This window comes from Trachurus japonicus, chromosome 10 (assembly GCF_045865225.1).
Source record: "Trachurus japonicus isolate A0001 chromosome 10, Traja_1.0".
Classification (NCBI taxonomy): Eukaryota; Metazoa; Chordata; class Actinopteri; order Carangiformes; family Carangidae; genus Trachurus; species Trachurus japonicus.
The window spans coordinates 21,224,885-21,239,843 of record NC_140916.1 but is presented as its reverse complement, the minus strand read 5'-3'; the positions used below and the strand labels follow the sequence as shown (position 1 = coordinate 21,239,843).

Sequence of the window (14,959 nt, the reverse complement as noted above, 5' to 3'; positions counted from 1 at the left end):
TACCCACTCTAACCACTGTACAGTACATTTCATTGTGCCCTATGAAGTCCAGCTGCAGCATCAATGCAGTTATTCAACTGACTATTATAGTGCATGTGCCACCTGTTCAAAAATATCTGAATCGGCGCAAATGGAGATTGCAAAAATGCCTGGCTGTGAAAAGAAGACCAGAGCACCAAGAACTCTGTATTTTTAAGCTTAAGGCATGGTCAGTTTACAATATCGTCAGTATGACTACTGAAAAGATCTGCTGAAAATTCTCCAAAAAGATAAGCATATATTAACAAAAAGGAGGAGCCATCCCTTCTTCTATGACAAGAAAAGCTTCCCTTTGATGATGTAGAGTTGCTCCAAAAGGACAGGCTAAAATGATGACAAAACAGCAGTAAACATAGATTTTCTGTTTTGGGGTTGTGAGGGATTTCAGGAACTGCAGCAAAAACTTGGAATGTATCCTGTTCAAACAACAGGAGAGCATTTACATATAGATATTATTCTTACGTTATTTGGGCTACTCGAATTTTACTTTGAACCACACATGGCATCATTATGTCCATCTTTATCAGCTCACATATACTTGTGTCCAGACTCAGAGACCCGAATACTAAAGTAGACTGACTACACACCCGTCTCTAATGGGGCACTGAGGAATTCTTGTCTATATCCCATTCAACTATAGCCTTTAGTGTGTATTCAAATCAGTTATGAGGAGATATGAAGAATATTCTGCTTACTGCAGTATATAGTGTTCTTTAATAAGAATATGTAAGGTTACCAAGATGCATACTGATGATTAACGCTAATTAAGACCTGTATCAATATGAAGTATTTGCCAAAAGTCTGTGTGCATGAAAACTTGCTTATTTGCTCATGCACATTTCCCTATGGAGTGAATAGGCAGGCACTGACATTTTTGTGAAATGTTGAACAGTGAACTAGCTCAAGTTTTACAATCATAATATTGTAATTTGATATTAGCTCCTAATTACTTGGTTCTTGATTACGAACTCTGGTCATATACCTTAGGAGGGCAGCAGGTTCCCAAGGATTCTGCCAGAAGAGCGCACAAAGCCTACAGGTGTGCTTAACATGGTTATGAATGCAGTAATCACACTGGGAGCACCCAAGGAGTGGTCAGTTTTCTTCAATAAGGTTCAAGTCCAGGTCTGTGCAGTCTCTCTCAAAAACAATCTTTTGTCCTCCATCTATAACAGTCCTTTTTCTTTTGTCTTCTTCCTCGTCTTCTTCTTCACTTTCACTAAGTGGCCCAATGCTTGCTCGTCCCAGGAACTCAGCAGGGGAGAAGGCCAAGCGCTGTTCTGCCTGGGACACTGGAACTATGCAGCCACCTGTGCCACACACTTGGCTCTCACGGTTACCAATCTACACAGGAGACAGAGGCATCATGAGCATCATGTGACAATCTCACTATTAAACATGTGGCAAAACACCTTACTAGCTGCTGATACACCAATACCAGGCTCCAGCCTTAAGGTAATAAAATAAAGCTGTTGCAGTAATGACATCACTGGCAAGTATGTATGTGAATATGAATATGTTGTTTAATCTTGATAATAGGTTAAATGCAACCTATTTGACAGACATAGATCAGAGAGTGTAGGCAAGCCTCACGGGTGCAAGCAAACCAACATACTGTCAAATTCTTGTTACTAAACTTCCCACCCACAGTCTGGTTAAATATGGTAACATAAGCACAAAATTAGGGAAAAGTAAACTTAAATAAAAAGGCTCATCATTGTCAGTACCAGTAAGTCTTGAAATTTTTTGTTTGTACAGCCTTTAAAGACTCCTTGTCAAATGCTTTATTTAGCGAGTGAAACCTGTAACTCCGGTGTCATTACATATGTTTCAAGCTCTGCTTGGAAGTTGTGTCTTTGCCAAGTGAGTAAAATTGTTTGCATCTAAACAGTCCCAAATCTAAATCAGACTCCACTGACAAGTCTGAGATAGGATTATGGACACTGATAGCATAGGGGGTCAAGCTGATGTTTATGTCCACATTTGCACCAATGTAAAAGCAACTGACCGCTACCACCTACCACGACAGTCCATTGGACTTCCGAGCTCACCTGTGTCATCTTGCTGAAGTCAAGGCCTGGCCTAGGGTACGGGATAACATCTGGGTCATGGCGTCTCTTCAAGCGAGGTTTGCGCATGTCGCAGGGTTGTGAGTGGCACCGCGGCAGTGCCGGATGCAGGTCACGCCTAGAGGAAGATGGTGTGCTGCAGGCTGAGGTGGGAGATGGAGACAAAGCTGGATGCTCCATGCCAGCACGGCCATATGTCATAGCAGAAGCAGGGGAGGGCTGGGGGGGCAGGAGCACAACAGAGGTGTCCTGAATGTGCACAGGGGAGAGGGAGAAGCGGCGCTGCAGCATTGAATGAGAAATCAGGGGGGCTGGTGAAGAGGAACAGGAGGAAGGAGTGGCAAAGGAGGCAGAGCATGCTCCCTTCAGTGTGTCACAGGGGTCCCATGGGAAGCTCCATGGCAGTGGGGAATCAGAGGACAGTGCTAAGCTGAAGAAGGTAGGGCTAGAAGATGAGTGTAGGGAGGAAGAGGTGAAAGAAGAACTGGGACCACAAAGTGGTAAAGAGCTGGCTCCAGAGCCTGAACTAGATGCGCCTCCACTTTGGCAGCCTCGTTTGACTGGGGTCCAAACCTTAGATGCACTAGGATGCCAAGTGGAGCGGCACCGAGACAGGTCCTCTGGAACAGAGAGGGACCGACAGTGGCGTTTTGGAGGTGGTGGCGGAGGTGAGCTTTGGAAAGCCTTGTCTATGAAGGAAACCTCTGTTCTCTGGACATGTTCTCCAGCATGGGAGGGAGGCCATAGGTAGTCGAGTCCACAGGAATCATCCAGAGGATTGGATTTGGATGATGAGTGTGTAGCTGTGCTGGTCTCTGAAAATGCCAAAAGACAGACATGAGACAGATTCTACAACATGGAATTGCAAAGTGCACTTAATTCACTAAACAGAACTTGCCTTGTCTTGATCGAGAAGTACTCCATGAGACAGTGGGACTTGACCCCACTGTAGGTAATGACTGTAATATAGTAAAATGTGGTAATTTAGATCAGATTCGGATGAATCAAGAGCAAAAGAGCATTTTAAGGGAAAACAAAAAAGATGCGGGGGTGGTCATGAACTTACCACATTCACATTGAATGAGAAAGCCTTGTGATAAGGCTCTTCCAGACTCTGCTTGCGGAGCTGCTCTGTGATAAGTGTGACCATAATTGTAGCTACGATCCAGGGACAGACATGGATGATGAGGAGATTTACTGAGGGCAGTCGAAACTTTGTCAGTCAGAATCGTGGCGTGGTTTGTGGTGTCCCCTCCACACCTCAACCAGCCAGACTGACCTGCCTGCTCACTATTCCACCATCATCGTTATGGCACCTACAGGGACAGATGAGAAGGGATCCATATAAAACAATGTCAAAGACTGACTGAAATTGCTATCACACAGATTGCAGAGAAAGCACTCCATTGAACAGAAGCTGATAAATTCACCAGATAGAAACAAAAATGTGAACGCTGCTAATGGAGACTTTTCCTTCAACGTGGAATATTTTTTGTCTGGATCCCCACACAAAAGGAACACAATGACTGAATAAATGTGTTCCAAGTTTTGGACGTGTTTTCTGTGAGACCCAGGTTTAGATTTAAATGCTGTCTCATTCACACATCAAAGGCAGAGACGGAAGTTCATGTTCACAAAAGGCAGAGAGAACACATGGATGTGAGGAGACCAAGAACAAAGAAACACTTCACATTCCATCACAGTGAACATGGCCACTTCTTATTGAGACTAAAAACATGAACAAGTGTAATTTCAAAGAAATTGCTGAGTACGCCCCAAGTGAAAACCTCTGGGGCAATACCATGGCAATCAAAGTCAGTTGGGTCCAATAAACACAAATGACAAGAGTTGTGAACTGTGAAAAGCATGGAAGGGGGAGGGAGAGACAAAAAAGGGAAAGGATGGGGGAAGTGTGTGAAAAATGAATGGGGATAGGAGTTGGAAGCATGCCATGTATCTTTGCAAGGGGGACAAAAGAACAGTGACCAGGTCTCGAGGGCTTATATTACCAAGGCAAAGCCAACACGGTGTGATGTGCTTTGAAAACCGAGGACCACAAGACAGCCTGTGTTTCATCATATGCCAAAAGCACAGTTAGCTGGCCTTTGTGATCTCAGAGGATCTAATGGTTTCTGAATCCACAAACATCTTAGAAGATTAACCTACATTGTGCATGTGCATCTCTAACTGAAACTTAAGTATTGTACAACACATTATGTATATCGAAAGTATAACAAGTGTGACACAGCCCTTTAACCTTTGCACTGATCTTTGGAAGTGCAGAGCACCAAAACTCTAGTGCAAAATGCTGACAAACCATATATTTGTGTGTACACTTAAAAGAGTGTGTTTCAATATCAATTACAAGCTAGGCTATACATTTAGAGTTCTAGACAATGAAAAAGACATTGTTTCAACACTTGCTATTGGTAGTCAGATGTAGCTTTCAAGGCCTTACTCCTTGTGGCAAATATGGTGCTACACAGTTAGCCTAGTTCCACATGCCAGAGGACAAGCTACTTCACCAGCACAGGGCACATGCTGTGCCTGTGGCAAAAGCCACTAATAAAGAAGCTCTGCCTACAACAAAATGACTCAGTTTGCTCAGAAACAACCACCAGTAGTCCTGTCAACCAGCAGCTGATTTAGTATTGTAACGCCACTTTTAAATCTCATAGAAACTTTATGACGTTGACGTTACTACAAATTAATGACATAATGTGTTCAAAACGACAAGCGAAGCTCAAAATGAGGTTATGTGCTTCTCATGTGTGCACTAGTCTTCATTAACGTACAAGTTTAAGTCAGTGTTGCGCAGCTTGCCCTCATCCCAAAAGCAGAAAGAGTTGTGTTAGCCAATTAACATTAAAATCTATATCGTTGTCGCTAATGTTAGCTACAGGACAACTGTTTGTCATTGGCCATGTAGGACTTACGAACATGAGGCTAAATTTACTAGCTAAATGGTATAGATGCTTCAGCTGGTGGTAAAGTATAAAGTGCGCTAGCTCAGCAACACGATGCAGCCCATGAAGCACCAAGTTATTAGCCGGTTCTGTTAGCTAGCTGAGAGGATAACAAGTGCCCTAACTAACGTTACTAGCATTAACGTTAGTTTGCTCTCATTGGCTCTGTTGCTACAAGGTAATAGCTTTTAGCTGCACCCAGCAGTCGACTTGATTCGCTAGACTAGAGTAAAATAGTCGATGGTGAATTCATAGGCTGGCTCGATCATGTAAATCTAGATTAGTTGTAGCGTTAGCTTGGTTACGCAGCTTGTTTGCACACTAGCATGCTACAGCTGTCCTGATGTATTACCTGCATTCAGTGGTTCCTTAGCAACCGAAGCTGCACACAGCGCACCAGACGGAGCGCAGTAAAGCGGTGTATTTATAGCCTTTGGACGATACCAATCCAGAGGTATTTTTAATACACTGGCTACAAAATCGCACTTGAAAGAAAGCCCGTGAATTTATTACAACTCTCAGATGCTACAAACGACATTTTTCACTTGATTTGAACGGACATATTTTAAAAATAAAATGCCCTTCTGTTATTTTATACGTCTCTGTCCCATGAATAGCCCTACAGTTAGACCCTTCTAAATAAAGCCACAGCATCAACGCAACAATTCACCAAACAATATCGTCATGAAATGTAAATGTTATTTTCAGATATGTGTATTATAGTAACACCTATGTCATTTACGCAGCCTACCTATCTGCAATAGAAAAATCCGTTGCAGAATGCCAATAAACCCAAATTTATCACTGACGCATGCGTAGTGAGTGTTAGGACGAGAGCAAAACAATCCAAGGAAGTCGGAGTCAAAGTCTACATCTCCATACATATTTCCCCTCATCTTAACCCGATAAAACCAGTATTCTCAGCATAATACAACCCTAACATAACCTTACCTTAGATGCGGAGGAGGAGCCGCGGGAAATACAGCTCTAACGGAAGGGAGACAGTGAAGGGGAGCAGACTATCGTCACCGCCTTATTCAGTATACGAAGAAACCAAAAAAAAGTCATGGCACAGCAGGAACTCAGAAAAGAAGAAACTCTTGCAATGAGGAGGAGATTGATCGGGTACGTTGGAGTAACTCTCGACCAGTGTGATCTCATTTTCATGTATTAATAGTCATAATGCATCGTCTACTGCTGTGCGTGCACAAAGAATACCGACACGTGTTATTTCATTTGATTACAGGCAGTCATGCAGACTGTTTTACTCAGACGACCCTGTGAAAATAGTGAGAGCAAGAGGACAGTATCTATTCGATGAAAATAACCAACGTTATCTGGACTGCATCAGCAATGTTCAGCATGGTAACACATATCATGTTCATATTTAGGCCAACTGCCTTTGTGGAGTTCATCCCACATGCTGTATGTTTTCTATTGTAGTGGGCCATTGTCATCCAAGGATTACAAAGGCTGCTGCAGCACAAATGGACCTACTGAACACAAATTCACGATTCCTGCATGACAACATAGTCCTGTATGCAGACCGCCTGGCTGCCACCCTGCCTGACAAGTTGTCTGTCTTCTACTTTGTTAATTCTGGGTAAGTAATGCTTTATGTGAAACACACACTGCCCCTACAGAATAAAATTAATAGTATCAAGTGACTTAACATTTGTTCTTGCACCAGTTCAGAGGCCAATGATCTTGCTCTTCGCTTGGCACAGCAGTACACCCAACATGAGGATGTCATTGTGCTCGACCAGTAAGTATAGTGTTCTTATCCTACAAGTTGACCCTCTGACATTACACTCGCTTGTGGATTGCAATTAACTCTGCTTTTACACTAGTGCATACCATGGGCATCTAATGTCCCTCATCGACATTAGTCCTTACAAGTTCCGGAAACTGGCGGGACAAAAAGAATGGGTTCATGTGGTGTGTAAATATAAAAGAGCATCTTTACAAAAACTGCTGTCCAACAGTGCACCCCTGTCCTATGAGAAAGATGTATTTCATCCATCTAGGCCCCCTTACCAGACACCTACAGAGGCATATACAGAGAGAATCATCCCAACCCAGGCCATGCATACGCTGACACAGTGAAAGACCTAATAGAAGAGGTGCAGAAGAAAGGCCGAAAGGTACTGCATGCAGCCTGAATGAAATAAATAACATTCAAAACATTTACCATTATAATTAGAATAATAGAATAATGTAGTAATGCATAACATTATACTGTTTTTTATTTCCTTTTCCCTATAGATCTGTGCCTTCTTTGCCGAATCATTGCCAAGTGTTGGAGGACAAATCATATTCCCTCAGGGATATTCAGCCAAAGTTGCAGAGTGAGTGGTGACTCAATTTTCATGGTGTGTTTTTTTTTCTCCCTTCAGCAACATGAACGTTAATGGTGACATGGTTCGCCCCCTCATACGCTTCACAGGTATGTGCACTCGGCTGGTGGGGTGTATGTAGCAGATGAGGTGCAGACAGGTTTTGGACGTGTGGGAAGTCACTTCTGGGCCTTCCAGCTGCAGGGAAAGGGTTTCTGTCCTGACATAGTGACCATGGGCAAACCAATGGGCAATGGTCATCCTTTGGCATGTGTGGCAACCACTGTGGAGATAGCGGGAGCTTTCACAGCCAACGGAGTGGAGTACTTCAATACGGTGGCTATGCAGTTACCTCAATGATATATTCATGAATTTGCAGCTTTAGAGTTATATTCCAGTAAACTTGCATTAGTATTTTTATTAGCACCAAACTGAAAAACTTCCCAAGTGTAAAAGAAGAAATCATATGGACTACCCCTTGTTGCACTTATAAAGATTTTTTTTTCTTTCTTTCTGACTTCTATAGTTTGGAGGGAATCCGGTGTCATGTGCAATTGGCCTGGCAGTCCTTGATGTGATAGAGGAAGAGGACCTAAGAGGGAATGCCACGAGAGTGGGAACTCATCTTAAAGATTTGCTTACAAAGCTACAAACAAGACATCAAATAATTGGTGATGTCAGGTAAGGATGCAATAGCTAGAACCCTCAGGCTCCCCAAACTCACAAAAGTCATGCTATTCTATTCTCAGAGACCAAGCTAACAGTGAGAAAGCTGATAGGATTATAATTGATCTCACTAATGTTTCAGGTTTTAAATAGTTGCACAATAATGACAATGAAATGTGCCCAGCAATTAGAAAATAGTGCATCTTAATGTAATACATACACATTATACAGTAGCAGAAGAATGGAAAAAGTAGTTGTGTTAGTATGAACTGTCCATGAAAGGATAACGTTTCATGTGAACCAATGAAAATACCTGTGTGAATGTGCAGGGCATCTGACAGACCATTATAAAAACTTTGGCACCTCCGTTGGACATGTTTTCATTTTAGCACTTAACACCAATCCAAAACACTGAGCTTGAACTTGGGATGTTTTGCCTTTTTTTGTGTGTTAAAAATCACTCCTCCCTTATCATTATAAAAAGTGAACAGGATCACTAGATGTTACGAAATTTTGAGCCACATTGCTTTGATAAGAATGTGTATGCACACTACTTTTACACCCAGCGTAAAACTGTTTAACATGGTTACGTAACATTAGTTATTCATTTTTGCAGAGGTGTTGGACTGTTTGTTGGACTAGAGCTGGTTAAAGACAGAGAGCAGAGGACTCCTGACACAGAAACAGCAGCTTTGGTGGTGAAGAGGTATGGGATTGCGTGATTACAGTGGATAATAGGTATAGTTTGGTAGTTTTTGTAAATTAACTTGTCATGTGGTCCCCTTTGATCCAGGTTGAAAGAGGAAAATCAAATCTGTGTCAGTACAGATGGCCCCTATGAAAGTGTCGTGAAGTTTAAACCCCCTATGTGCTTCAGTATGGAGGATGCAGAACTGGTGGTGCAGTGTATTGACCGCATCCTCACAGGTTAATCCCCAAAATACCATCTTCCCACCTCAGCTGGTACCACAGGATTGTAAATATGTAATAGACTCTACACAAAATACTATTACATTTCAGTCATTAAAGATGCCTTTCACATTCATTACTGAAATGCACAGTGACATTGAATTTTCTTATTCTCACAGATGTGGACCCCAATGAGCTTAAACTGGAAAAGGAAGACATCTAAGGTTTGTTAAACCTGTAGAAAAACTTTTAATTGCATCAGACATTGTCAGATGGTCACATTCATAAAGTTCAGAGGTAGAGATATGAATGTCTATACTTGAGGTTCCAGTAGATCAAACAAGTTCAGTCACTTCACCTGACAGAACATGTTGCTGCCTTGCGCTCAACACTGACAACTGTGGGACTGTAGGTCACTTTGTTTTTTGAAATACATTTAAGACTGGTGTCTAACAACTGTCACTATCCATAATTTTTAACTTAAAGCTAAAATTCAAGGAATAGAAAAGTAGTGACAGTAGATGGCACTGATTTGTTTGGCGCTGCACAACCTCAAAGTTAAATCTTTTGTTTTTTCTCCCCCCAGGTGTTCAGTGCCAATTGATGCTGTGGCATAGTCAGTTCTCTGATGACTCCCTGCCAAATGGAGGCAGTCATACTACAGAGGTAGCACCTATTTAGCACCTGGGAATTGATATAGTAGACACTAATATGACATGAATGAACTTCTATGAAGACTTGTTAAATTAAATAAACTTTGTTATCACCATTTCCTCACTCGACCTAGTTTGAATTTTCTTATACCGAGAGTTGTATTATTTTTAAAAATAATCAGTCCCAGCTTATAACACTGATCAGCAACATGTTCTCAATACACATTATGGTTGAGATAAGCACTTACCAGACCACTATCTTTAACTCCTGGACACATTCACAAAAATGCTCAAGTATCGCTGTTTCACATCTAGTGGGGTGGGTATTAACACTCAGCCAGTTATCCTGCAGGTAGTGAAGCCCTCTCCCACAGCTTCCCAAAGAGGCATCCGTAGAGATGTTAACATTACTCAAGACAAAACAAGCAAGCCATTTAACAGTACAAAACATTTAACATTAACTTTACAAATAATAACAAAAAGATCCATGTGTAATATAAACCAAAAGTTTATTTCTACCAATTTGCCCAAGACACTAGAGGAATGAGTTTCCAGTGAGAGAGGGAGTACCCTCTTACATTAACAGGCTTGCGTTCAGTTGAATAACACTAGTAAAGCCACTTAAAATTGCAGACATGATGGGGGAAGAATCTCCTTAAAAGCCAAAAAAAAAAAAAAGAAAGAAAAGATGCTGGTTGTCTTCGTCTACTATGCCATCTGCAAACATTCATTGATACGCTTACAATGAACTTTTGATTAGTTTAAATCCCTTATTTTACCTCACCCCACATCTGAAGCCATGCAGCTTGCATCCAACACTCAGCACGGGAGAATATAACTAAAGATCTATAAACACCAAAAGAAAAAAAAAAAAAAAAAAGCAAAGTTGTTTTATTTGTGAGCTTTAAAAGCTCTTGCTCCTGCTCATCTGTAAATCCAGTAGACATGTAAAAATACAACCATACAATACATTAGATTCAAAAAGGTACCAAAAAGTACAGTAAAAATAACACTTCCATCATTGGAAATGTAAATGGACACAAAACAATATAAAATAAAAAGTGGAAAAGTGACATTTGCTTCCCCAGTTCCTCACTTGATCTGTACAAATGGAGCATGAGTCCAAATTTCTGCCAACTCCAAAGGAAAAGCCAGAGCCCATGTTCGCTGTGGTCAGACCATGGATCTCTTTTTCTTATTTACTTTAGACCTTAAGAGAAAAACACGGTGCTTAACGTTACTGAGAATAAACCAAATATGGCATGCAGTTACACAAAGACAGACAGGTGCATGAATGAGTTTGACAGGTCAGTGAATGGACAGACATACTTAGGGGGAGGGGGGGGACACACGACCGCTAGCTATTACACGTAGCACCCTGGTGAAAGGTGGAACGGCCCTTACTCCTGTTAGCAACCACCACCAACTCAACCCTTATTGATCAAGTAGTGTTTGTAGAGATGCATCTTAAGATGGCTGACAGGTGGAATGAATCCATCTTTAATGATCACAGACCCCACAACACGACCTACCCTAACCCCACCACAATGCTTGAATGGATTTAGAGTAGATGGAGATCTTTGGGGTCAAAAAGGCACCAATGGTTACAGCTATGTTCTCATACTACCACGGATGATGCAAAAATGCATACCTGCACTACGTGTGATCAGTATGGCTTGTAGCTACTCTGGTGGCCTCCACGTCTTGGAGTTTTCCCATAGCTTGTATTGCCCTGGTCTGGAGGACAAGAGAAAAAGGGACTGAGTTCTTCTGTACAACAAGGAGGACCAAGAAAATAAAGTTTCTTTTTCTTTCCCTGGGGGCACTTATCGCTTACTGTAATCGTAGCCACCCCCATAGCCGTAATAACCAGCAGAGTAGTCATAGTTGCCATAGCCGCCATATCCGTAGCCTTGCTGTCCGTAGCCATAGTTCTGGTTGTATCCCTGGTTCCAGTAGTTATTGTAGCCTTGATTCCAGTTCTGGCCCTGGCCTAGAAGGTGAACAGGTGAAGCCTATGTCACAACTCTCCAGCACAGAGGACTCAAGACAGTTAATCCACACAAATTTTAATCTACGTTCAATGTAGGTCAAAAGACAGGTTATGCTAATATGCACATAAAAGTTGCTTACCTGCACGTGCCCTTGCACGTCCACTATATCCACGGGCACCATACTGCTGCTGCTGGTAGACCTCTTTGGGCTGGGCTATTTTAATTTCACACTGGAACATCGCACAAGAACACAACACATTTAAAAGTGAAATGGCATCTAGAGCAAATGATGAAACTACAGTACATTACACCCAATTGCCCCTGAATACATAAAGTGAAATATCCCATTACCTTGCTTCCACCAACATTATGGTACTTCTTCTCCAAAACTTTCTTGACGGGAGCTTCTTCTTTATATGTGATGAATACAAATCCCCGCCTCTTTTCTGTCTTTGGATCTTGGGGAAGCTCAATGGTCTCAATCTTAAACAAATGAAAAGCAAACATGGGACATCAATATGATGTGATGTAATTCTGTCACTTGGCATACAGGCAAAACTCTGAATGATTTACCTCTCCAAAGGTCCCAAAGTACTCCTGAATGACCTCCTTTGAAGTGTCAGGGTTAAGGCCACCCACAAAGATTTTCTTGACTGGGTCCTTCTTCATGGCCATGGCTTTCTTGGGGTCAATCTGTCGGCCATCTAACCTGTGCTCCTTCTGTTCAAGAACCTGAGGAGGAAAAAAGAAAACGTTTAAAAAATGTTTTTACCCATCCAGTAGTATGCAAACACAAGTTCCTTGAGCTCTGACTTAATTTTATTCACAACTCACCTTTTCAACACTGGCTGCATCTTTGAAGAGAATGAAGCCGAAGCCTCTTGACCGGCCTGTCTGCTGGTCCATCTTAATGGTGCAGTCTGTCACCTCCCCAAATTTAGAGAAGTAATCCTTAAGATCCTTCTTGCTAGTGTCCCAGCTGAGACCACCGACAAACATTTTCCTAAAAACACACAGAGGAGAGGGGGCGTTTAGCGTTACAGGCAGCCCTGCTACTCCAACTTTATAAATGGCTGTGGGGGGTGGGGGTGAGCAGGGGGGTGTAAATGTACACACTGTTCCTCAACATCTGTTGACCCAATGACGTAGGCAGGCAGGCTATAGTTGCAATGGCTTCGGGCTATTTAACGACAATAATTAAATATAGCAAAAAAAAAAAAAATCGCGATCTGCCAACAGCAGACACCGCGTAATTATTGCTTCTCATGAGTCAATATGTTAGATTCGATCCCTGCTCGAGCGCCCATCCCCCCTCCACTCTGCACATGGCGCCAACAAAGGCCGGTTGAACAAAGAAGCACGGCAAAGCACGAGTGCATATAGCAACTGTCGGCTTCTCAAAGGATCACATAAAAGCCATTTTAGACTCACCCTGCATCCTCCTCGCCCTTGCTGGCGTCGATCTGGCCGCCCTCGTTGCCGCCGTTCTGCGAGTTTCCGTCGGCGTCGGCGTCGGGCCCCGCGCCCTCTCCCTCTCCGCAGTCATTGGCGGTGCTGTCGTCGTTCCCCTCTTCGGTGAGGCCGGCTCCGTTGAAATCATCGTCGACTTCGTGGCCGTTTTCCGACGTTTCCATATACTGCTGCTCTGTCTCAGACATTTTCACTATTATACCTAAACCCAAAGGGCGGAAGAAAAAGAATAAAAGAATGAATTTACAAAATCACAGCGATTATATAACCCGTCATACCCTAACTACACGCTTCGCCATTTACATGGTGCCAATACATGGCATTTCCCACCATTTTGGCTGGCACTACCGCGCTCCATACATTCCCAGGAAGCCTCATTTGTTGCCGAGTGCAGGCAAATGGCAACAGGGTAATGTTTACTTGCACAGCGCAGTAACCGGCCAACATCTTAAAGTACATATAGGCTACAGCCGGAGATTAGAAAAACTGGAACCATCTGTATCACACTGATAAACCAAGCCGAGACTGTACAACTCACATTCGCAGTTACGTAATGCAGAGGCCGTGCTAACCGTACTCTATCAATGTTCACATTTTATACCAATTGCAGACATTTAATCTACGTCTACAAGAAACAACTACAAAACAACTACGGCAAACATAATACTTACGTGACAATATAATGAAAAAAACCAAGGCTAAAGTAGTACGAAAATCTGCTTACTGGTCACACAACCGGAGAGCGCTCTTCAAGATGGATTCTCCCACACGACGACAACTCGTGGTTGGTTTTCTAGAACCGGCAGAAAAAAAAACACATTTCTGAGGAGACGGTGTCTGATTGGACAGCTGCTGCTGCCACTCGCGGCCCCGACCAATTACACACGAGCTGCTTTCTTTTCACAGAAGACGTTCACGCCCGTAATACACAGGAAGGAACTCCGAGTACCTTTTCTGCCTCAAATGAAAATGGTCCTCTATTTCAGCTCGACACCGCCAGTACGTTGTGTTGAATAATGTTCGTAACCACTGTCTTGCATTGCAATTCTCTTATAATGTAACAGTCACATGTAGCCGGATTCAACAGTATCATATCAATGTGCGTGTAAAAATTAAAAGAGAAGCGAGGGAAATTTGTTATTGACAACTAATCTACTAGATCTTTTTATTAATCCTTGTGCATGTATATGGACATTTAAATCAGCATGACATAACAAGCCATAGATCAAATACATAATGACATACATTCACAATAAACACATTTTTATTGAGTTTATATTGCAGCTTTGGTCGGCACTATCAAAGAGTTGCTGATTCAACAAATAATGTGGTCCTGATTTGCTGTGTTAGGCTACTGCCATGTAATGTATTTATATTTTGATTCACCATCAATATATGAATAGATAGCCCTTCAGTCTTTTATAGCCCCCCGTTGAAACAATGAACCTGAAAACGCTAGTCACAGTTACACATGGCAGATCAAATGCTAGACTGAACTGGCATGTAGAGATGGATTTACACATTCAGCTACATCTCAATTAACATTATGTTTACGGTATATTATGTTTTTTCTTTGTTGTCTGAAAAACAGCAGGGATTATCTTTCATAATCAAGGTTGACAGCTGCAAACTGCTACAAATGTCAGAATAAAACAATGTGATGCAAATCCACAAAATGAATTAATCTACTTTATACCCTTAGTAACATTTGTCAGACAGCCTATGAAGGTGTTTTGAAAATGACACATCTTGTGTTTTGTGGTTCGGTCAAATATGTTTATCAAAACTACTGAGTGTTTGGTCCAACTAAGTCTTCTCAGGTCATACAACTCATCCACTTATGCAGCGAAACCGTGT

The 14,959-nt window shown here is 42.2% G+C and overlaps 3 protein-coding genes across 4 annotated transcripts; 1 reads left to right on the top strand and 2 right to left on the bottom strand.

Annotated features, from left to right (window-relative positions):
• Positions 1–411: 411 nt before the first annotated feature.
• On the bottom strand, positions 412–5,472 carry LOC146979955 (protein FAM53C-like). The gene is made up of 5 exons (XM_085789985.1): positions 5,427–5,472; positions 3,175–3,424; positions 3,007–3,067; positions 2,091–2,923; positions 412–1,383 (listed from the first exon to the last, which is right to left on the bottom strand). The coding sequence occupies exons 2-5, from the start codon at positions 3,256–3,258 to the stop codon at positions 1,135–1,137; spliced, it is 1,227 nt and encodes a 408-aa protein (XP_085646111.1). The 5' UTR covers positions 3,259–3,424; positions 5,427–5,472; the 3' UTR covers positions 412–1,134.
• A 433-nt stretch (positions 5,473–5,905) lies between these two features.
• phykpl (5-phosphohydroxy-L-lysine phospho-lyase) lies at positions 5,906–10,325 on the top strand. Its single transcript, XM_085789979.1, has 13 exons — positions 5,906–6,199; positions 6,321–6,439; positions 6,518–6,677; positions 6,765–6,839; positions 6,925–7,012; positions 7,102–7,218; positions 7,340–7,422; positions 7,521–7,746; positions 7,937–8,091; positions 8,693–8,782; positions 8,870–9,003; positions 9,165–9,209; positions 9,572–10,325. The coding sequence occupies exons 1-12, from the start codon at positions 6,141–6,143 to the stop codon at positions 9,206–9,208; spliced, it is 1,350 nt and encodes a 449-aa protein (XP_085646105.1). The 5' UTR covers positions 5,906–6,140; the 3' UTR covers position 9,209; positions 9,572–10,325.
• hnrnpaba (heterogeneous nuclear ribonucleoprotein A/Ba) lies at positions 10,131–13,868 on the bottom strand. 2 transcript variants are annotated; one of them, XM_085789987.1, is made up of 9 exons: positions 13,774–13,868; positions 13,064–13,304; positions 12,467–12,635; positions 12,206–12,364; positions 11,984–12,115; positions 11,772–11,862; positions 11,476–11,631; positions 11,290–11,375; positions 10,131–10,848 (listed from the first exon to the last, which is right to left on the bottom strand). In XM_085789987.1, the coding sequence occupies exons 2-8, from the start codon at positions 13,288–13,290 to the stop codon at positions 11,305–11,307; spliced, it is 1,005 nt and encodes a 334-aa protein (XP_085646113.1). In that variant the 5' UTR covers positions 13,291–13,304; positions 13,774–13,868; the 3' UTR covers positions 10,131–10,848; positions 11,290–11,304. The 2 variants fall into 2 exon arrangements, with proteins under 2 accessions (XP_085646113.1, XP_085646112.1); XM_085789986.1 differs by having other exon boundaries at positions 13,827–13,868.
• Between the last annotated feature and the right edge of the window lie 1,091 nt (positions 13,869–14,959).